The following is a 21972-nucleotide window of genomic DNA, read 5'->3' on the forward strand; positions in this document are numbered from 1 at the left end:
CCTTGACTTAATGTTACAAAGTACTTGTCTTAGCATATAGGAATTGCACACATAATTGTAGTTTTATCTAGATCTCAGTCTTTGGCTCCATTCTTATTTCTGTATCTATCCATCCAGGAACAAAGAAAATGCAACATACAATGCAGTATTAGAACTTCAAAGGAAAACAAAATGCATGTTTACAGGTAAAGAATCCTCCAAAAATTCTAGGGTTCAGTAAAAATTCTCTTCCAAGCCTCTTAGCAAGCCCAGTGAGAAAGAAAACACATTTGTTTTCAAATTGTAAGTAAGGAAAAAAAAATGTTTTTTAACCGTATGACCTTAGGCAAATTAAGTAATCACCCTGTGCCTCCGTTTCTTCATAAGCTTAATAAGAATGATAGAAGTAACTTCGTTATAGAGGCATGTGATGAGGATTAAATCAAACGTGCCAGTATAGTAAAGCATTTAGAGCAGTGGCTGGCCCACGTAAGCGCTGTTTGAGTGTCTTTAAAATAAAACAATAAAATAAATGCTAAGGAAAATTCTCAAGGAATGTAAAGTTTCACCCAGTACCTAATTTTAAAGGCTAGTTCTCGTTGGGAGCTTCGCCTTATCAACAGGAGAGTAAGAGAGACAAGGTAACAATGTTCACTTATGACTTCTTTGTCGCAAACACGTTTGTGGGATTTGTGGAATGTTTTCTTGACTCATCCCTCAGTAGGTGCTGAGGACAGAACGTTGAAATCAGGGAAGGCAATTTTGCAGCAGGCCAGGATAATATGTTCTGAACATGCAATGTTCTGATGATCGGGCTTTAGCTCTAGATTATAAAGAAATGGATGGACGCATTTGCTTCCAACAACCATTTATAAATATCTCTTTTCTGGGCTTCCCTGGCGGTGCAGTGGTTGAGAGTCCGCCTGCCGATGCAGGGGACATGGGTTCGTGCCCCGGTCCGGGAAGATCCCACATGCCGCGGAGCGGCTAGGCCCGTGAGCCATGGCCGCTGAGCCTGCGCGTCCGGGGCCTGTGCTACACAACGGAAGAGGCCACAACAGTGAGCGGCCCGCGTACCGCCAAAAAAAAAAAAAATCTTCTCTTCTCTGGGCATTTTACAAGTTGTGCAGTGGAAGCATGGCATTATAGTCTCTGCTAGGGCTTCACATGAAAACACTGTGTCCTGCTGATAAAGCCAGGGATTCAGTGTAGCAGTTGCTGGTCAATAGCAGACACACCTGCTTTCATATCACTGGCTATGCCAGTGGCTGGCTTGTGACCTCGGGCAAGTTATTCCACTTCTTAGGATCCTTGGTTTCACCAGATGAGCCATTGCAATCTCAAAATAGTGCTTTGAGAATGAAGGCGATTATGCACGTGTAGCATGGACACTGTGACTGATTGCATAGGCGTGATGACAGGGGGGACTCTGACTTCTCTTAGTTTGGTGACTGTGTTGGGCCTCAGGCTCCTCATCTGCAAATGGGAAAAGTAATAGCACCTTTCTCACACAGCTGTTGCAAGGTTTAAATGCAAGAGCAAAACATGGTGATTGGCATACATTAAGGGTTTCATAAAGGTTACCTGTTATGCTTTACTCAATCTTATACTAAATACTGCACATACTATAGTCTAATTGAAATTATACTAGGTAAAAATGACGTGTTTTGGGAACAGAGTTTTAGAAAAGAATTTTCAACATTGTTTTCACAAACAAAATGCAAGTTAATTATGTAAACCTTTATTATTATAGAAGCAGTACTTCTAGAAGAAATGCCATGCAAACAAAAATATAAAATAAAAACATACATTCCCACGGCACAGAGATTACCACAGTAACACTCTAGTAACACTCCACCTGCATTTTCCCTAAGAATATATGGGAGTAATATTATGTGTCTATCTATATTTTTAAGACATTTTTGAGCAGTTTTAGGGTCACAGAAAATTAAGATATAGAGACTTCCCATACGCCCCCTCTCCCAACACAGGCATAGCCTACCTCACTATCAAGATCCCCCACCAGAGTGTGTACATATGTTACAACTGATGAACCTATATTGACACATCATTATCAACCAAAGTCCATAGTTTACATTAGAGTTTGTTCTGGGTGTTGTACATTCTATGTGTTTAGACAACTGTATAATGACGTATCCACCATGACAGTATGATAGAGAGCATTTTCACTTCCCTAATAAACCTCTATAGTATTTTTAACCATAGTGATACTGTACACATTGTTTTATGATATGTTTTTTTCAGTTAACTATCTTGGTCTCTACAGATGAGTAAATTTTATCTCACCTAGTATCTGAAACATGATAAACTATTTCCAAGTGTTCCAGTTATATTTTTTATAGCTGGTTTGTACAAATCACTATCCAATCCAGAACCACTAAGTGCTTGTGTTTCAATAATTGTTTTTTTTTGCCATGAAAATTTCTTTTTTTTTTTAAACATCTTTATTGGAGTATAATTGCTTTACAATGGTGTGTTAGTTTCTGCTTTATAACAAAGTGAATCAGTTATACATATACATATGTTCCCATATCTCTTCCCTCTTGCGTCTCCCTCCCTCCCACCCTCCCTATCCCACCCCTCTAGGTGGTAACAAAGCACCGAGCTGATCTCCCTGTACTATGAGGCTCTTTCCCACTAGCTATCTATTTTACGTTTGGTAGTGTATATATGTCCATTCAATAATTTTTTATTTGAGTTTTGAATAGCTCTATTTCAGTCTAATTTATATACAGTAAAATGCAAAGGTCTTAAGTGTACAGTTCAGTGAGCTTTGACACCCCTATAAACCTATGAAGCCAACGTGGGAATAAAGATATAGAATATTTCATCACCTTCAAAGCTTCTGAGTACCCTGTTTCAGTCCATTGCTCCCCAAGAGGCAAGTACTCTTCTGATATCTCTCATTGTAAGTTAGTTTTGATTGTTTTTGAACTTTATGTAAATGGAATGATTTGGTATTTATTCCTTATGAGTCTGGATTCTTTCACTAAGCATAATGTTTTTGAAATACATCCACGTTGTGTGAATTAATAGTCCATCCTTTTTTAATTGCTGAGTAGAAATACTTCACATCAATAGACCGTGGTTTGTTTATCCATTCTCTTGTTGTGGTGGGTTCAATAATGGCCCCCAAATTCTGTGACATTCCTCCCACTGAGAACTGAGGTCTGTGTCTCCATCCTTGAATCTGGGTTCTGTGCTTGTTGACAATAGAAACTGGAAGCTTCTACTGCCTGTTTCTTGGGGCACTTACTCTTGGAATATGATGACCATACTGTGCAAAAGCACATGCAGCCCAGGCAGAGAGGGACTGCAGCCTCCAGCGGTATTCAGTTATTAAAACAATTGTTTTTTTTAACTCAATAATTTGAATTTTATTTATTTTAAGTTTACAGGTCCCTCATAAAATCCACTATCTCTAAACTCATTCGATTAATCTTTTTCTTTCAATTATTTAACATATTTATAGCACTTGTTTTAAAGTCTTTGTAGATTTCAGAGTCATTAGTAAGTCTTTAAAAAAATTATTTATTTTTATTTGGTCGTGCCAGGTCTTAGTTGCGGCAGGTGGGCTCCTTAGTTGTGGCATGTGGGCTCCTTAGTTGTGGCATACGAACTCTTAGTTGTGGCATGCATGTGGTATCTAGTTCCCTGGCCAGGGGTTGAACCTGGGTCCCCTGCATTGGGAGTGCAGAGTCTTAACCACTGTGCCACCAGGGAAGTCCCAGTAAGTCTTTCTTTATTGAATTTCCTTCTCTTGATTATGGGTCAATTCACCTGCTTCTTTACATGTCTTATAAACTTTTATTGTATACCAGTCATTAAAGAACAGTCATAAGTGAAATATGATGATTTTACTTCTTTTCTCTATTCTCAGAGAGTGCAAGAACTTCCTTCAACCAGGCAGCCAATACCAGGTCTATTCTTTTTTTTTTTTTTTTTGCGGTACGTGGGCCTCTCACTGTTGTGGCCTCTCCCGTTGCAGAGCACAGGCTCCGGACGCGCAGGCTCAGCGGCCATGGCTCACGGGCCCAGCCGCTCCGCGGCATGTGGGATCTTCCTGGACCAGGGCACGAACCCGTGTCTCCTGCATCGGCAGGCGGACTCTCAATCACTGCGCCACCAGGAAAGCCCCTAGGTCTATTCTTTTAGATTCCACTTACTTCAATCTGGGTCAGAGCTGGATTACAATTGCAGTTAGTTTTAGTTTATAGCTGATTCAATTATAATTTAGGAGATCTCACTTTGTCCTTCAGCTCAACCACCAACTTACTTTATTATTAATTAATTTTAATTAAAATTTTATTGTAGTAACATTATATAAATTTATATGTATAACATTGTATATATTATAACATTATGTTTCACATGTACAACATTATATTTCTACTTCTGTATACACTATAGTGTGCTCACCACCCCAAATTTTTAATTTAATTTTTTTATTGAAATATAGTGGATTTACAATATAGTGTTAATTTCTGCTGTACAGCAAAGTGATTCAGTTATACATATATATATATATTCTTTTTTTAATATTCTTTTCCATTATGGTTTATCATAAGATATTGAATACAGCTCTCTGTACTATACAGTAGGACCTTGTTGTTAACCTCCCACTCCATCCCTCCTCCAACCCCTTCCCCCTTGGCAACCACAAGTCTGTTCTCTATGTCCGTGAATCTGTTTCATCGATAGGTTCCTTTGTGTCATATTTTAGATTCCACGTATAAGTGATATAATACGTCTTTCTCTTTCTGACTTACTTCACTTAGTATGATAATCTCTAGTTGTATCAATGTTGCTGCAAAAGGCATTATTTCATTCTTTTTTATGGCTGAGTAGTATTCCATTGTAAATATGTACCATATCTTCTTTATCCATTCATCTGTTGATGGACATTTAGGTTGTTTCCATGTCTTAGCTATTGTGAATAGTGCTGCTATGAACATAGGGCTGCATGTATCTTTTTGAATTAGAGTTTTGTCTGGATATATGCCCAGGAATGGAATTGCTGGATCATATGGTAATTCTATTTTTAGTTTTCTGAGGAATCTTCATACTGTTTTTCATAGTGGCTGCACCAACTTACATTCCCACCAACAGTGTAGGATGGTTCCCTTTTCTCCACATCCTCTGCAGCATTTGTTATTTGTAGAGTTTTTAATGATGGCTATTCTGACTGGTATGAGGTGGTCCCTCATTGTAGTTTTGATTTGCATTTCTTTAATAATGTTGAGCATCTTTTCATGTGCCTATTGGCCATTTGTATTTCTTCTTTGGAGAAATATCTATTTAGGTCTTCTGCCCATTTTTTGATTGGGTTGTTTGCTTTGTTGTTGCTGAGTTGTATGAGCTGTTTGTATATTTTGGAAATTAAGCCCTTTTTGGTCGCATCATTTGCAAATATTTTCTCCCCTTCAGTTGGTTGTCTTTTCGTTTTGTTTATGGTTTCCTTTGCTGGGTGAAAGCTTGTAAGTTTGGTTAGGTCCCATTTGTTTATTTTTGTTTTTATTTCTATTGCCTTGGGAGACTGACCTAAGAAACAATTGGTATGATTTATGTCAGAGAATGTTTTGCCTATGTTCTCTTCTAGGAGCTTTATGGTGTCAGGTCTTATGTTTAAGTCTTTAAGCCATTTTGAATTTATTTTTGTGTATGGTGAGATGGTGTGTTCTAACCTCATTGGTTTACATGAGACTGTCCAACTTTCCTGACACTACTTGCTGAAGAGACTTTTTCCCATTGTATATTCTTGCCTCCTTTGTTGAAGATTAATTGACCGTAGGTGTGTGGGTTTATTTCTGGGCTCTCTATTCTGTTCCATTGATCCATATATCTGTTTTTGTGCCAATACCATGCTGTTTTGATTACTGTAGCTTTGTAGTATTATCTGAAGTCTGGGAGAGTTATGCCTCCTGCTTTGTTCTTTTTTCCTCAGGATTGCTTTGGCAATTCTGGGTCTTTTATGGTTCCATATAAATTTTAAGATTATTTGTTCTAGTTCTGTGAAAAATGTCATAGGTAATTTGATAGGGATTACATTAAATCTGTAGATTGCTTTCAGTAGTGTGGTCATTTTAACAATATTGATTCTTCAAATCCAAGAGCATGGGATATCTTTCCATTTCTTTGAGTCATCTTCATTTTCCTTTATTAATGTTTTATAGTTCTCAGCAAATAAGTCTTTTACCTCCTTGGTCAGGTTTATTCCTAAGTATTTTATTTTGGGGGATGTGATTTTAAAAGGTATTTTCTTTACATTCCCTTTCTTATATTTCATTGTTAGTGTAAAGAAATGCAACTGATTCCTGAATGTTAATCTTGTATCCTGCTACCTTGCTGAATTCATCTATCAGTTCTAGTAGTTTTTGTGTGGAGTCTGGGGTTTTCTATATATAGTATCATGTCATCTGCATATAATGACAATTTTACCTCTTCCCTTCCAATTTATTTATTTATTTATTGGCTGCACCAGGTCTCTGTTGCAGCACGCAGAATCTTCGTGGCAGCATGTGGACTTCTTAGTTGCGGCATGTGGGATCTTTAATTGTGACATGTGGACTTCTCAGTTGTGGCATGTGGATTTCCTACTTGCGGCATGCATGTGAGATCCAGCTCCCTGACCAGGGATCGAACCTGGGCCTCCTGGACTGGGAGCATGGTGTCCCATCCACTGGACCACCAGGGAAGTCCCCCCTTCCAATTTAAATACCTTTTATTTCTTTTTCTTGTCTGACTGTTGTACTTGTCTGACTCCAGTACTTTTGTGTACACTATAGTGTGCTCACCACCAAAAATCCATCCATCAACATGCAGTTGATTCCCTTCACCCATTTCGCCCACTCCACCCTTCCCCTCTGGTAACCACAACTCTATGTGGTTGTTATTTTTTGGTTTGTTGGTTTGGTTTGGTTTGTTCATTTATTTCTTTTTGCAGCGACATGGATGGACCTAGAGATTGTCATACTGAGTGAAGTAAGTGAGACAGAGAAAGACAAATATCATATGATATTACTTATATGTGGAATCTAAAAAAACAGTACAAATGAACTTATTTACAAAACAGAATTAGAGTCACAGAGGGAGAAAACAAACTTATGGTTACCAAGGGGGAAAGGGGGGAAGGATAAATTGGGAATTGGGATTGACATACACACTACTATATATAAAATAGATAACTAATAAGAACCTACTCTATAGCACAGGGAACTCTACTCAGTACTCTGTAATGACCTATATGGGAAAAGAATCTAAAAAAGAGTGGATATATGTGTATGTATAACTGATTCACTTTGCTGTACAGCAGAAACTAACACAACATTGTAAATCAACTATACGCCAATAAAAATTAATCAAAAACTTTAATTTTTTTATAGCCCACATATGAGTGAAATCATATTATATTTGTCTTTCTCCATCTGACTTATTTCACTTAAGATAATACCTTTAAGGTCCAGCCATGTTGTCACAAATGGCAAAATCTCATCTTTTTTTTTTTTTTTTTTTGTGGCTGAGGAGTATTCCATTGTATATATATGTATCACATCTTCTTTATCCATTCATTCATTGATAGACACTTAGGTTGTATGCTTACCATAAAGCTCCTAGAAGCAGTACGCTCTTTGACATGGGTCTTAGCAATATGTTTGTTGCATGTCTCCTCAGTCAAGGGAAACAAAATAAAAAATAAACAAGTGAGACCTAATCAAACGAAAAAGCTTCTGCACAGCAAAGGAAACCACTGACAAGGTGAAAAGACAACCTACTGAATGGGAGAATATATTTGCAAATCATATCTCAGATAAGGGGTTAGTATTCTAAAATATGTAAAGAACTCATACAATACGATGACAAAAAACCAAACAATCCAATTAAAAAATGGGCAGAGGAGCTGAACAAACACTTTTTCAAAGAAAACGTGCAGATGGCCAACAGGCACATGAAAAGATGTTCAACATCACTAATTATAAAGGAAATGCAAATCAAAACCACAATGAGATATCACCTCACACCCCTTAGAATGGCTATCATCAAAAAGGAAAGAAATGACAAGTGTTGGAGAGGATGTGGAAAAAAGGAAACCCTCCTACACTGTTGGTGGTAATGTAAATTGGTGTAGCCACTATGGAAAACAGTATGGAGAGTCCTCAAAAAATTAAGGATAGAAGTATCATTGGTCCAGCTATTGTACTTCTGAATATTTATCCAAAGAATATGAAAACTCCTATTTGATAAGATATGTGCACTCCTATGTTAATCACAGCATTATTTACAATAGCCAAGATAGGGAAACCCCCGATGTTCTTTACTACTGTTGCTACAACTAAGGGACAAATTAATCCTTTTGATTTTCCCAAGTTTGAACTTGAAAGCGTTTGATTTTTAGCTTAGTTGCTTATGATTTACTTATGGATTCAAGTTTTACAGGGTCCTGGGATCTGAGCGCCATGAAATGGCCAAAAAATTTTCTGTCTTTTAGCTAGCCCTGTCCTCATAATTATTTCTGCTCCTTTCTCAGAAAAATTCCTAGTGTGTGGGAGATTGGAGATATGTTGGCCTGAACAGTTCTTTTTGTATTTGAGCTATCATAGATTCTGTCTTTTGCCTGTCCTCACTGTTAAAACCTGCTGGTTTCTCCTAATCCCTCTCCCTTCCATCTCTGGCAACTTTGCTTGGAATTTGCAAAGTCAGATTGGAATTTGCTGCTAAGTGTGGAAGCATCTGCGGCTCTTTGCTTGTCTCTCTGTAACATAGTTCATTAAGCCTTCTTTGCTTTTTTGTCACGGCTCTTTGATAGCTTTATAGAAAAGTAATTTTGTTTTTCTTGTTGTTACCATGGAGATGATGGTCTTTTGCACTGTTCTACATCCTAATCAGAAACAGAACTCCGTCAACAACTTTACAGCTTTTTTTCTTTTCTTTTTTTTACATTTATTGTGCACTTTATTTCTATTATTATTACATTGTAATATATAATGAAATAATTATACAATTCACCATAATGCAGAATCAGTGGGAGCCCTGAGCTTGTTTTCCTGCTACTAGATGGTCCCATCTGGGGGCGATGGGAGACAGTGATACCTGACGTGTGTTGCTTACGTCCAGTCTACTCTGTGATCTCGTTTTGGTCGCTGTCACTGCAGAAAACCCTGCTTCACAAGGATAGGACGTTGGAAATGCAAGCAGGCTTTTCAGTGCTTTTGTGGCAATCTCAGGATATTCTGCCTGGACTTTAATCCAGAACGTATGGAGATTTGAAGTTGTCTCAAAGATACTTTTAAGGCCACCGTCATTTGGGATCTCAAGCAGTTGATCCTCTTCTAGCACAGACAAAATCGATTCACCTGGCTTATTCACAAATGGGTCATGGATCCATTCCTTCCCAGTTCAGGGGTCTTTTGTGATTGGGAAGTAATGCTCAAACTCTTTTGAAAGCTGAGATAGGTGAGTAGTTTTGAAGGTTTCATGGCTTTGTTGGATAGCCGGTAGCCACATTTTATACAAAGTGGGCTTGGGTAATGTGAATCACCTGTTGCAATGAATTTAAGTAGGACTTTTGGTATTTTCTTGTAAATGCAGATTTCTTATAAATGCAGTCTTAGAGTCTTCTGCTGTCTCATCATTGGGTCTTTCCCCCTTTTCAAAGAAGCTCTCCAGAGACATTTGTTTTTTACTCATTTTGGCTAGGGTTAGCTCGTGGGCTTACCAAAACTGACTGAGACAAGTGCACAGTGTGGGAAAGAGGCGCGGACGGAGGTGGTAAATAAAATAATGGGCGGGCTATGCATGGACTAAAATAAGTGTCCGATTCTGACTTAAAGCCTGCCACCAGATGCAGCTGTACTATTGAAGTACATCAACTCACTTGCCACTATAAAGCCTGCCAACAGATGCAGCTTAATTGTCACTTGACACTCACTGATAGGGTTTTTTTTTTTAACATCTTTATTGGAGTATAATTACTTTACAATGGTGTGTTAGTTTCTGCTGTATAAGAAAGTGAATTGGCTATACATAAACATATATCCCCATATCCCCTCCCTCTTGTGTGTCCCTCCCACCCTCCCTATCCCACCCCTCTAGGTGGACACAAAGCACCGAGCTGATCTCCCTGTCCTATGTGGCTGCTTCCCACTAGTAAAACCTTTATTATTTTCTGATTTTAGACTTTGGGATCAGTTCTGTGATTTATAAGGTTTGTATTACAGGATTCCTTTACATATTAAGCAGAAAGTAGAAGGGTATTGGGCATGTAATTGGAATTTCTGAACTACCAAATCTATTTATTTATTTTGTGATTCTCTGCATGTTTTTCACAAGGGAGAAAGTGATTGATAGTGAGGTATCAAGAGACACACGCAAAAGGCACAAATCCCCTTTTTTTTTTTTTTTTTACAGTACGCGGGCCTCTCACTGTTGGGGCCTCTCCCACTGCGGAGCACAGGCTCCAGATGCACAGGCTCAGCGGCCATGGCTCACGGGCCCAGCCGCTCCGCGGCATGTGGGATCTTCCTGGACCGGGGCACGAACCCGTGTCCTCTGTATTGGCAGGCGGACCCTCAACCACTGCGCCACCAGGGAAGCCCCACAAATCCCTTTAAAGTAGGTAAAGGATAAAGGATTTAACAGCATGGTGATGGCTATACCAAGTTGGAGACTCAGGAGTATTCTTCCCTTTGGAGGGGCAGTTTCCACAGCCTTAGACAATAATGACACAGCCTGTATGTGGAGAGGCGCTCCATAGGCAGGCAGGATTTTTCAGGAAGCGCAACCTGGGTCCGGGAGGAAGGCCATTCTGCCCCTCTGGCCTTTATGTTCCTGTGACTATACAGAGAAGCACCTGTCATTCTAAGTCTGTGTTGTGTGTTTACCTGCTGCTCTGGGGAATCAGGAGAAACTTAAGTTAACCCTGTTGGTTGTCCTGGGGATGTTATGTCCATCTTTTATCACTTTGGGTGCATTTCAGTCCTAGCACCCTTCTGGGAACATACAGCAGGCTGTATGGAATTAGAGATTGATTTTTATAACTCCTGGGATCTGATTATCCCACATAGAAATGGGCTGAAGGACTTTCTTAAGTCGTATCTTGACACAAGTAAGAAATTTACAGTCTCTCAGCATCTAATTGTACATATCAAATACGTGAAGTTTTTGTATACGTCATAAAGCTGCAAGAAATAAATTCTATCAACATCAGATTTCTCACAAATAAAGTGCACTTAATAATAATAAACTCACTGCTAGTGATGGTAAAGGTAATAGACGAACTTGCCTTGAAAAATGTAGAGGCCTAGTCATATTGAGATGGGAGGAGATTTCATAGGGCTTTTGGATTTGGGTGTGACACAGTGATTGTGTGACCCATTTGCAAACCCTCTTAGGTAAAAAAAGGTTTTAGGTGATTGTAGTAATAGATTTGGCTGTTTCAGCTTCTGAGATGTAGGGGGAAGTTCCTCTCCATTCACAAGGAGACACTGAGTATAAGGGATGGAGAAGCAAATGCAAAGAGAGAAAGGGGAGAAATTTGATTTGGTCCAGATTTGGCCAAAGTTTCTGATGTATTATGGTGTTTTACTTTATGCTTTAAGTAATTGGAAACTATAGAAGGATTTTAAGAGCGGAGCTTTATTTTCTCTATTTTTTCCTGAGACTGTACTCTTCTCATTTGTCTTGTACCTGTGCCACATCTATTCTTTCTGCATCTTTCAGTAGAACATTTTAGAGCTAAATTAGCTAGGTTTAAATTATGTTTAATATTGACAAATGTTTGATATTGCTTGAGATTTGTATATTTACACATCTATAATCCGTCTTCAAATCGTTATTTTCTAAAGTTGCATTGAAATGCATCGGTTTTGAAGGAAGACATACAAATAGCCAAATGGTATATGAAAAGGTGCTCAACATCACCAGTAATCAGGGAAATGCAAATCAAAACCACAATGAGATATCACCTCACACCTGTCAGGATGGCTATAATTAAAAAAAAACAGGGGGGCCGCCGTCAGAGCCGCCATCTTGTGGGAGTGAAACCAGCGCCTGCGTCGGGGTAGCAGCTGCGCCGCCGCCGAGGGTTTCTCTGGCCCGTGTTGCTCCCATGGGTCTACAGCGTGGGGCATATCTTTGCAAACCTCTTCAAGGGCCTTTCTGGCAAAAAAGAAATGTGCGTTCTCATGGTGGGCCTAGATGCTGTGGGAAAGACCACTATCCTGTACAAACTGAAGCTGCGTGAAATCGTGACCACGATTCCCACTCTAGGCTTCAACGTGGAAACCGTGGAATACAAGAACATCAGCTTCACTGTGTGGGACATGGGAGGCCAGGACAAGATCCGGCCTCTGTGGTACCACTTCTTCCAGAACACACAAGGTCTCATCTTCATGGTTGACAGCAAGGACAGAGAGCCTGTGAATGAGGCCCGAGAGGAGCTTATGAGGATGCTGGCAGAAGACGCGCTCAGGGATGCCGTTCTGCTCAGAGTTTGCTAACAAACAGGACCTCCCCAATGCCATGAATGCAGCTGAGATCACAGACAAGCTGGGTCTGCACTCTCTGTGCCACAGGAACTGGTACATTCAGGCCACCTGTGCCACCAGCAGGGATGGGCTCTATGAGGGACTGGACTGGCTGTCCAATCAGCTCCAGAACCAGAAGTGAGCTGTACTCCTCTCTCCTCCCCTCTCACTCCCTCCTTCTACCCTCGCTTTACTCTCATGTGGCAAACGTGCCCCTGGGGTGTGACTGCCAGAAGCTGTCTCCATGGTCGGTCACCGTGTGCTTCACCGCGCTGTAAACGTGCAGACGCGGCCTGCACCTGGGTTTTTATTTAATGTAAATAGCTTTTGTTTCCAATGAGGCAGTTTCTGGTACTCCTATGCAATATTACTCAGCTTTTTTTTTTATTATAAAAAGAAAACCAACCCATTGTTTAGTACTGAGAGGGGATTTTAGGCACACGGGTCATCCAGGAGTCGCCGTGTCAGACAAGCCCGATGCTTCTCCTCCGGGCTTTAGATCTGTGTTGAGATCCATTTTGGTGGTTGGTTTTTAACCCAAACTCAGTGCATTTAAAAAAAGTTACAAGTAGGGCTTCCCTGGTGGTGCAGTGGTTGAGAGTCCGCCTGCCGATGCAGGGGACACGGGTTCGTGCCCCGGTCCGGGAGGATCCCACATGCCGCGGAGCGGCTGGGCCCGTGAGCCATGGCCGCTGGGCCTGTGCGTCCGGAACCTGTGCTCCGCAACGGGAGAGGCCGCAGCAGTGGGAGGCCCACGTAGCACAAAAGAAAAAAAAAAAGTTACAAGTACAAGATAAGGAGAACACTTGAACACACAGAAGGGAGAAATGTGCCTAGTGTAGGTTCTGCTGTAATGGCCTGAGTCCAGTCCACTAGTGGTCTGTTTCCCATTGGGAACATGAAACGGGGCAGAACCAGCCATGATCCATTCTGCATGGTCACAATAGGGTCCATGTGATTTGCTCTGTCTTGGGTCATCCCACACCCCATAGCGTTTGTGCTTGCATCTGTGCTTCTTACATGGCCGCCCAGGAGATGGGCTGGAGGCTGCAGCAGCCGCTCTCAGACCCCTTGGAGGATCCCCAGCCTTTTCTTGGGTCAGCATGGGCACTTAGGTTGGAATGCTCTGGTTTGAGCGGGAGCCCTGCAGTCCCCTTGCTTGCCTGCTCTGGGCTCTCTGGGGTCTCACCAGCAGGAGCGCGGGTGGTCATCCTTGAGCCCCAGCCCTTCGGAGCCCCTGTCTACATGTGCTTTCACTCCCTCAGCCTGCAACGGTCAGATTTGCCATCGAAAAATGATAACCTCTACTTTTATCTTTTGTATTTTGATAAACACTGAAGAAGCTGGAGCTGTTAAACTTTATCTTGGGGAAAACCTCAGAACTGGTTTATTTGGTGTTGTGGAGCCTCTTACTGCTTTCAAAACACAGTTAGTAATCAAGTGTTTTGTATACTTGTTTTCAGTTTTCATTTTGACAAACAAGCACTGTAATTACAAGCTATTAGAATAAAATCTCTTAACTAAAAAAAAAAAAAAAAAAAAGACGGGGGACTTCCCTGGTGGTCCAGTGGCTAAGACTGTGCTCCCAACACAGGGGCCCAGGGTTCGATCCCTGGTCAGGGAATTAGGTCCCACACGTCACAACTAAGAGTTCCCATGCCGCAACTAAAAAAGATCCCACATGCTGCAACTAAAGATTCTGCATGCCGCAACGAAAGATGCCACATGCCAGAAGGAAGATGCTGCACATGGCAATGAAAATCCCGGGTGCCCGACTAAGACCCGATGCTACCAAGTAAATAAATAAATATTTTAAGAAATATTAAAAAAAATTAAAAAAAAGAAAAACAAACCAAAAAACAAAAGATATGTGTTGGGAGAATGAAAAGAGGGAAGATTTGTGCACTACTGCTGGGAATGTAAGTTGGTGCAGCCACTGTGGAAAACAGTATGCAGTTTCTCAAAATAAATTAGAACTACCCTATGATCCAGCAATATCACTCTGGGTATATGTTAAAAGGAAATTAAATCAGTATTTCGAATAGAGATCTTCACTCTTACGTTCATTGTAGCATTATTCACGATAGCCAAGACATGGAAGCAACCTAAATGCAATCAAAAGATGTATAGCTAAAGAAAATATGGCAAACACATGAAATGAAATGTTATTCAAGCTTAAAAAAGAAGGAGATCCTGCCATTTGTGACAATATGGATGAACCTGGAGGGCATTATGCTAAGTGAAATAAGCCAGACAGCAGGAGAAATACTGCATGATACCACTTGCAAGAGGAAAGTAAATCATAGAAGCAGTGAGTTGGAACTGTGGTTGCTAGGGACTGGGGTTAGGGAAAATGCGGAGGTATTAGTCAAAGGGTACAAAGTTTCAGTTATACAAGATGAATGAGTCCTAGAAATCTACTGTATAACATAGTGCCTATAGTTAACAACACTGTATTATATACTTAAAAATTTGGTAAGAGGATAGATCTTATGTTAAATGTTCTTATCCCCAAATAATGATAAGTAAGGAGGGTGTGAGGAAACTTTTGGAGGTGATGGATAGGTTTATGGCATAGATTGTGGTGATGGTTTCATGGGTGTATACTTATCTTCAAACTCATCAAGTCATGTGCATTAAATACGTACAGCTTTTTGTATGTCAATCATACCTCAATAAAGTGGTTTAAAAATGTGTTTCTCTTGCAATCTGCTTTGCAGCATCACCAGATCTACCACCTGTGGAAGTATTTCAAGTGCTCTGGCTTCTGAGAAGTTAAACTCTGATATGTATACTAATTCAGGGACTGAAAACAGTAATAACTACATGTTGATCCACATACATAAATACATGGTTATATAGAGAGGACATTGTTAGACGCGGTCAGTTACTTGGTTAGTTCCTCACCTCCAGGAGGTTTCAGTCTGTAAGAGACTAATGCGAGCTATAACCTGGGTGAGTCACAAGTGGAGTTGGGGGCTGTTAAGTTTTGCTGCAAATGAATCCTAGGGTATATCTTCATTCTTTTGCAAACGCGTCAAAACCAAAATTGTACAGGACAAAATTTAACAGGCAAGGAAGACTTTATTCAAGGCTGTTGCAAAGAGGAGAAGGGCCAGAACTAAAGTCTGAACTTAACTCTGCTGAAACAAAGGGTGGGTGAGTTTTGAATAGCTGGGGAATGGGGGGATCATAGGCTGTCTGTATTTGCTAATGGGTCTTTCCCAAAGGAAAAGTAAACTTTCTCTTATCTTCATGACAGAAGGTAGTTTTACAACTTGGAGCAAAGTGCTCATGGAAGTTGGGCTCCTACCCTACCACAGAAACTGGGAGATTGGGGGGCTTGATGTTATTGTTTCAAAATGATGGCTCCCAGCTCCTGGAGGAAGATATTCCTTGAAGGTACAAGGAGTTAGAGGCTTTTAAAAGGATTTACATATCAAATAGGCAAAGAAAGAATTTATAAGTTTTCTAAAGAAAATCCTCTGAGGAAAGGGAGGTCAGGGTCTGTAGTCTGGAAGAAGCCTGACTAAAGTTTCTTCAAGCTGGACCTCTTGGTCATCTGCAGGCTTGAATGTTTTATGTAAACCACACTGTGGCCACATTTTATGTTAATTCAATGATAAGATGATAACAAAACAGCACTTGATAGAACTTTACGGTTTGCAAAGCCTTTTCTCATAGGCCATTTCTTTTTATTTTCACAGCCACCCCATGAATAGTATATAATTGTTATATCCAATCTCTATATGAGAAACTTGGTTCTCAGCAATATTAAATGAATTAACAGAATCATGTAGCTGGCGAAGGGTAGAAGAGGTGTTTTAAAGCATCTGACTCCTGTGCCCTTTCCAACTCATACTTCTTATTTAAGGGAAATCTGTGATAAAATCTGTGATAAAATCTGTGCTCTTCTGAAAAACAGAGGAAGCAGTTGGTCTAACATTATATATTTTTTTAAATTCAAGATTTCTGGGACTTCCCTGGTGGTGCGGTGGTTAAGAATCTGCCTGCCAATGCAGGGGACACAGGTTCGATCCCTGGTCCAGGAAGATCCCACATGCCGTGGAGCAACTAAGCCTGTGCACCACAACTACTGAAGCCCGCGTGCCTAGAGCCCGTGCTCCGCAACAAGAGAAGCCACCGCAATGAGAAGCCCGTGCACCACAACAGAGAGTAGCCCCCGGAAGAGTAGCCCCTGCTGTCACAACTAGAGAAAGCCAGAAAGCCTGCGTGCCGCAGTGAAGACCCAACAAGCCAAAAATTAAATAAAATTTAAAAAAATTCAAGATTCCTGTGTTTTATTTCTTTAAATTGTATTAATATAATAGAGAAGTAAAATAGAGAAACTTGTAAGATAAGTAGAGTCATGTCAATTCTCTATTAAAAATTAGTTTAATCTGTAAGAGTATTATTTAGAAAAGGTAACTAATGAAAACCAATTTTTACTTGCCATAAATATCTATAGCTCAATGATTTCTTCTTATGCTCACTAAACATGTTTCCTAGAGTTTTTGAAGTTTCTGTCCTAAAAATATATTATGGGATCGGCCCTAAAATTTTAGCACAAACAAAGGAAGATGGAGACTTTTAGTTCAGGTGTGTGTTTTAATTTCATGAGCTATTTAACATCTTCCAAATGGAATTTCTCAGTGGCCAGAATCAAATACAAAGGTTTTCTTTGTCATGGTTTCAACTTAATTTGAATATGATTTGGATGACGGAGAGAAGGCCTTCTCTAAACAGTACTCTCTAGACCCTCTTGATGTATTTGCATCTGTTTTCTAAGTGTGTCCATGTTCACCGGCAGTGCCAGGTCACTCTCTATACAATGCAGTCATGGCCTCCACAGCCCTCCTCCCCTTTCTGTGTTGAGCATGTTCTCACTTGAGATTTTCTACTGGTCCTTTATACCTACTCTTCTTCATTCTTCTCTTTTGAAATTTATTGCAGTTTTAATTTCCTTCCATGGTAATGGGATATCTTTTATGACTGTGCAGATAAGTGCTTTCATGTGGAGAAACTCTTCAACATTCCTGTTGGTCTCCAGATAATAGCTTAGAAGCGCTATTCATGGAGGTTCTTAACTATGTCAATAGTGCAGGACACCTTGTCATCTTTTTTACAGGGTCTGATGGTGTTTTCAGTTCCTACAATACAGGTTTGGAATGTTATTGAGGCAAACGGTTCTGCAAGCTTTACAGTTAGGTACAGAAGAGGATGGCATCTATCATTACAAAGGTTGGTTGAAAAGAGAGGATGGGGCAGGTTCATTATGTACAGTATTCTGGTTTCATTATGAGGATAAACGTTTGGAGCTGAAAGGTATCATCTAGTGGCTCCATTGCAGTGGTGCTCAACTGGGGGCGATTTCTCTCTCCCTCTGGGACACTTGGCAATGTCTTGAGTCACAACTGAAGGGGTCATATTACTGGCATCTAATAGGTAGAAGCCAGGGACACTGGAGAACATCCCTCCATGCACAAGAAACCCACCCCCCCAACAGAGAGTTATCCAGTCCAAAGTATCAAGTTCCAAGGTTTAGAAACCTTGCATATCAGCTCTTTTTTAATACTACTATTTTATTATGCTATTATAAGTAGTACTCTTCATAGTACTTTTCAGTATCTAATATTTTTCTTGTTTATTTATTTTTCCTGGTGTGTTTCTCCATCTTGCCTGTGTTGGCCACCCCCATTTCTTCATCCCACTGACCAGTGCTCAGGAAGATTTTCCTTATCAGATAATGTACTTATCTCTGTTTCATTAAGGTTTGGTTCTGAGGTTTTATCTTGTTCTTTTGATGGGAACATATTCTTTTGTTTCTTCCTTTTGCTTGACTCTCTGTTGCATTAGATAAAGCAGCCAGACTTAAAGGAGTGGCCTCCTGCAGGAGATGAGCCTGATCGTTCAATCCTGCCTCACCCTTGTCTCTCAAACCTTAGTGATTGTCCAAACAGCCTATTTTATTTTTAATGGCTCCTAGTAGATGAGGGTTTGCCAAGACCAGTCTGTGTTACAAAGTGGGGGAATCTCAGTCAGTACCTAGATTCAGGCTGATTGGAAGCCAGACCCTCAGGCAGTAGATTTTAAAATATGCAAATATCAACAGTGCTGTGGGGCCGAAAGCATAGGCCCCATGGCCACCAGAGCCAGGTGATGTAGAGGTGTCCCCTGGAGGCAGCCTCAAAAATCAGGGCACACTTTGCGATGACCTAGAGGGGTGGGATAGGGCGGGTGGGAGGGAGGCTCCAGAGGGAGGGCATATGGGGATATATGTATACATACAGCTGATTCACTTTGTTGTGCAACAGAAACTAACACAGTATTGTGAAGCAGTTATACTCCAATAAAGATCTTAACAAAACAAAACAAAACCCAGGGCACCAGATGTAAAACTGGGGCACCAATCCAGAGTCTGAAAATATTAAATGAAAAATTTCAGACATAATTCATAAATTTTAAATTGCATGCCTTTCTGAGTAGCATGATGAAATCTCATGCCCTCCTGCTCTGTCCCACCTGTTATTTACCTAGTAGCCCTCTTGGTTATCAAATCAACTGTTACTATGTTACTGAACCACATTTGGGTCCGCTAGCCCATGCACAGTAAAGCCAATCTACTGATACCGGGTTATGGTGAAGGAAAGTGCCCTGTTTACTGTAAAGAACCAGACAAGGAGTCCAGGACAGCTAATGTTCGAAAACACCTGAACTCCCTGATGAGTTTCAGGGGCGCATTTTTAAAGGCAAGGTGAAGGAGAGGACACTCAGGGTATGTGATCAGCTCAGGCACAATTCTCTGAAAGGTTGATGGTGAGGTAAGAAGGTGATGTCACAGGGGTTAACGTTGTTAATCCCGAGGCTCCAGTAGGTCTGGGGGCTACATGCTCATCATGGTCATCAAGTAGTTAACCTCTTCCACTTGGTGGTGGTTTTAGCATCTGTAAAACAACTCAGGAAATGTTCATCTGATACTGTTATTAGGTACTTCACAGAGGACCCAAAGCAGGGGACTTGGGGGTAGGGGTAGGGGTCTTTCCCAGGAAGGCCCCGTAGGTCCTGCTTGGTTACCACAGCATCACAGTGCTTGTGTTCAGGAAAACCTTATTTTACTTATCAATGGCCCCAAAGCGCACGAGTAGAGATGCTGGCAATTCGGATATACCAAAGAGAAGCCATAAAGTTCTTCCTTTAAGTGAAAAGGTGAAAGCTCTTGACTTAATAAAGGAAAAAATAAGTTAAGTGCTGAGGTTGCTAAGATCTAGTAAGAACAAATGTTCTGTCTAAGAAGTTGTGAAGGAAAAAGAAATTTGTGCTAGTTTTGCTGTCACACCTCAAACTGCAAAAGATACAGCCACAGTGTGTAAGTGCTTAGTTAAAAGACAGAAAAGGTATTAAATTTGTACAACAAAATATTTAGAGAGAGAGAGAGAGAGAGAGACCACATTTATATAACTTTTATTATGGTATATTGTTATAACTGTTGTATTTTATTATTAGTTACTGTTGTTAACCTCTTACTGTAACTATAAGTTAAACTTTATCAGAGGTACATATGTGTAGGAAAAACTTTATACATAGTGTCTCGAACTATCCTTGATTTCAGGCATCCACTGGAGGGGGGAGGTCTTAAACCAGGGGTCCCCAACCCCCGGGCTGTGATACAGGTCCACAGCCTATTACAAACTGGGCCGCACAGCAGGAGGTGAGCAACGGGTGAGTGAGTGGGTGAAGGTTCATCTGCCACTCGCCATGGCTCCCCATTGCTGGCATTACTGCCTGAACGAATCCTCCCCCCGAATCTGTGGAAAAATTGTTTTCCACAAAACCAGTCCCTGGTGCCAAGAAGGCTGGGGACTGCTGTCTTAAAACATATTCTCCACAAATAAGGGGGATCTACTTATTTCCTTAGATATCCAATATTTTTTCATGCTCTGTAATGGAATTCATTTTAAACTGCACTTGCAAATTTTTTGGTGTTGGTGTATGAAAATACAATTTTTGTCTCTTCATCTATCCAGAGACCTACCTAGCTAAAATAATTTACTAATTCTATTAGTTTGTATGTAGATTCTTTTGACTATTTTTAAATATTCTCGTAAACTGCAAATAATAAAAGTTTTACTTCAAAAAAAAAAAAAAGAAAGAAACCCCAAACAAACGGAGCATCAGATGTAAAGCTGGGGCACCTGACCTAAAACCAGGCACCTGATGTAATCCATGACACCTGACGTGTTACTTCTGTAAACCTGTGACCTGTCGTAAAACTGGGGCACTTGTTGTAAACCCCAGGGGCACGTGACGTAAAACCGGTGCGTCACGTAAGCCCGGTGCCTCGCGTAAAGCCGGCGCCTGACGTAAAACCGGGCGTCTGACGTAAAACTGGCGCCTGACGTAAGCCCGGGCGCCTGATGTAAAACCACGACACCTAACGTATTACTGAGTGCCTGACGTAAACCTGGGACCTGCAATAAAACTGGGGCACTTGATGTAAACCCCGGGCACTCGACGTTAAACTGGGAGCCTGACATAAAACCGGGCGCCTCTCATAAGCCCTACGCCTGACGTAAGCTCTGCGCCTGACGTAAAACCGGGCGCCTGACGTAAAACCAGTGCCTGACGTAAAGCTGGCGTCTGAGGTAAAAACCGGGTGCCTGGTATAAAACCCGGCACCTGTCGTAAAACTGGGGCACTTGACGTAAATCCACGGCACCTGACGAGAAGCAGGGGCAACAGTTGTAAAGCGGGGGGACCGGATGTAAAACCCAGCACCTTGTGTCAAACCGGGCACCCGATGTAAACCTGGGCACCAGACTCCCCAGGCGCCTGACATAATGCTGGGGCACCAGAGGTAAAACCGGGCGTCTGACATAAAACTGGGGCCCTTGACGTAAAACCGGGTACCTGACACGTGTGAAAACTCCCTCCTGAGAGATCCTGGCCCTGGAAGGAGGGCACAGAGATGCTGCCTGCCAGCCTCCTTCGCAGAGAACACCAGCAGTCTCCCAAATGTGTTAAATCAGAGGCCTGCCCTTCAGGCCGGTGCTTCAGGACCAGCAAACAGAGCCTCTCCCCCAGCCGTTGGGGCATCCCTGGAGGCGGCTTCCGCGCTGGACCCAGGGCTGGTGAGTCTGAGCGCGGGCCTTCCACAGCTGTCTCTCGGACTGTAGGGCAGGTATCGTGAAGTGACTGGTTTTCAAAGCTAGATGTTTTGGGGGCTCATGTCTCAGGTGCAGGTCTTAAAGGTTGGGGGTGTCCCATGTGGGGTTCAGAGCCTTCACTCCTCAGGGAGAAGCTCAGGGTTTGAGCTCCCTCCTGTGACTGTGGGTTGCCGCCCAGGGGCGGTCCTTATGGCCATCCGCGTCTGGCCTCTCCCACCTGCTCCTTTTCTCCTTCGCCTGCGGCGTAGGCGCTGCTCAGCCAGGTTTCAGGTTTTTTTTTTTTTTTT

The 21972-nt window shown here is 41.4% G+C and overlaps 1 protein-coding gene and 1 pseudogene across 4 annotated transcripts in view; both read left to right on the top strand.

Moving 5' to 3' along the window:
* The window catches only part of LOC132510163 (ADP-ribosylation factor 1-like), a 100320-nt pseudogene extending 87409 nt beyond the window's left edge, over positions 1-12911 (top strand).
* TERF2IP (TERF2 interacting protein) overlaps positions 1-21972 on the top strand; it is a 169337-nt gene that overhangs the window by 131056 nt on the left and 16309 nt on the right. Inside the window, exon 5 of one of the 4 annotated variants that reach the window (XR_009536930.1) lies at positions 16490-16627. The exons of 1 other annotated variant lie outside the window; for it this stretch is intronic. Coding sequence is in view for 1 of the 3 variants with exons in the window: in XM_060129912.1 (XP_059985895.1) it covers positions 16490-16621 (132 nt within the window). In the remaining 2 variants the exon portion in view is untranslated. Of the gene's footprint in view, positions 1-117; positions 135-16489; positions 16775-21972 lie in introns of those variants that run through there. 2 more of the 4 variants (XR_009536931.1, XM_060129912.1) reach the window with 2 other exon arrangements.

Source organism: Lagenorhynchus albirostris, chromosome 19 (genome assembly GCF_949774975.1).
Source record: "Lagenorhynchus albirostris chromosome 19, mLagAlb1.1, whole genome shotgun sequence".
In the NCBI taxonomy this organism is placed as follows: domain Eukaryota; kingdom Metazoa; phylum Chordata; class Mammalia; order Artiodactyla; family Delphinidae; genus Lagenorhynchus; species Lagenorhynchus albirostris.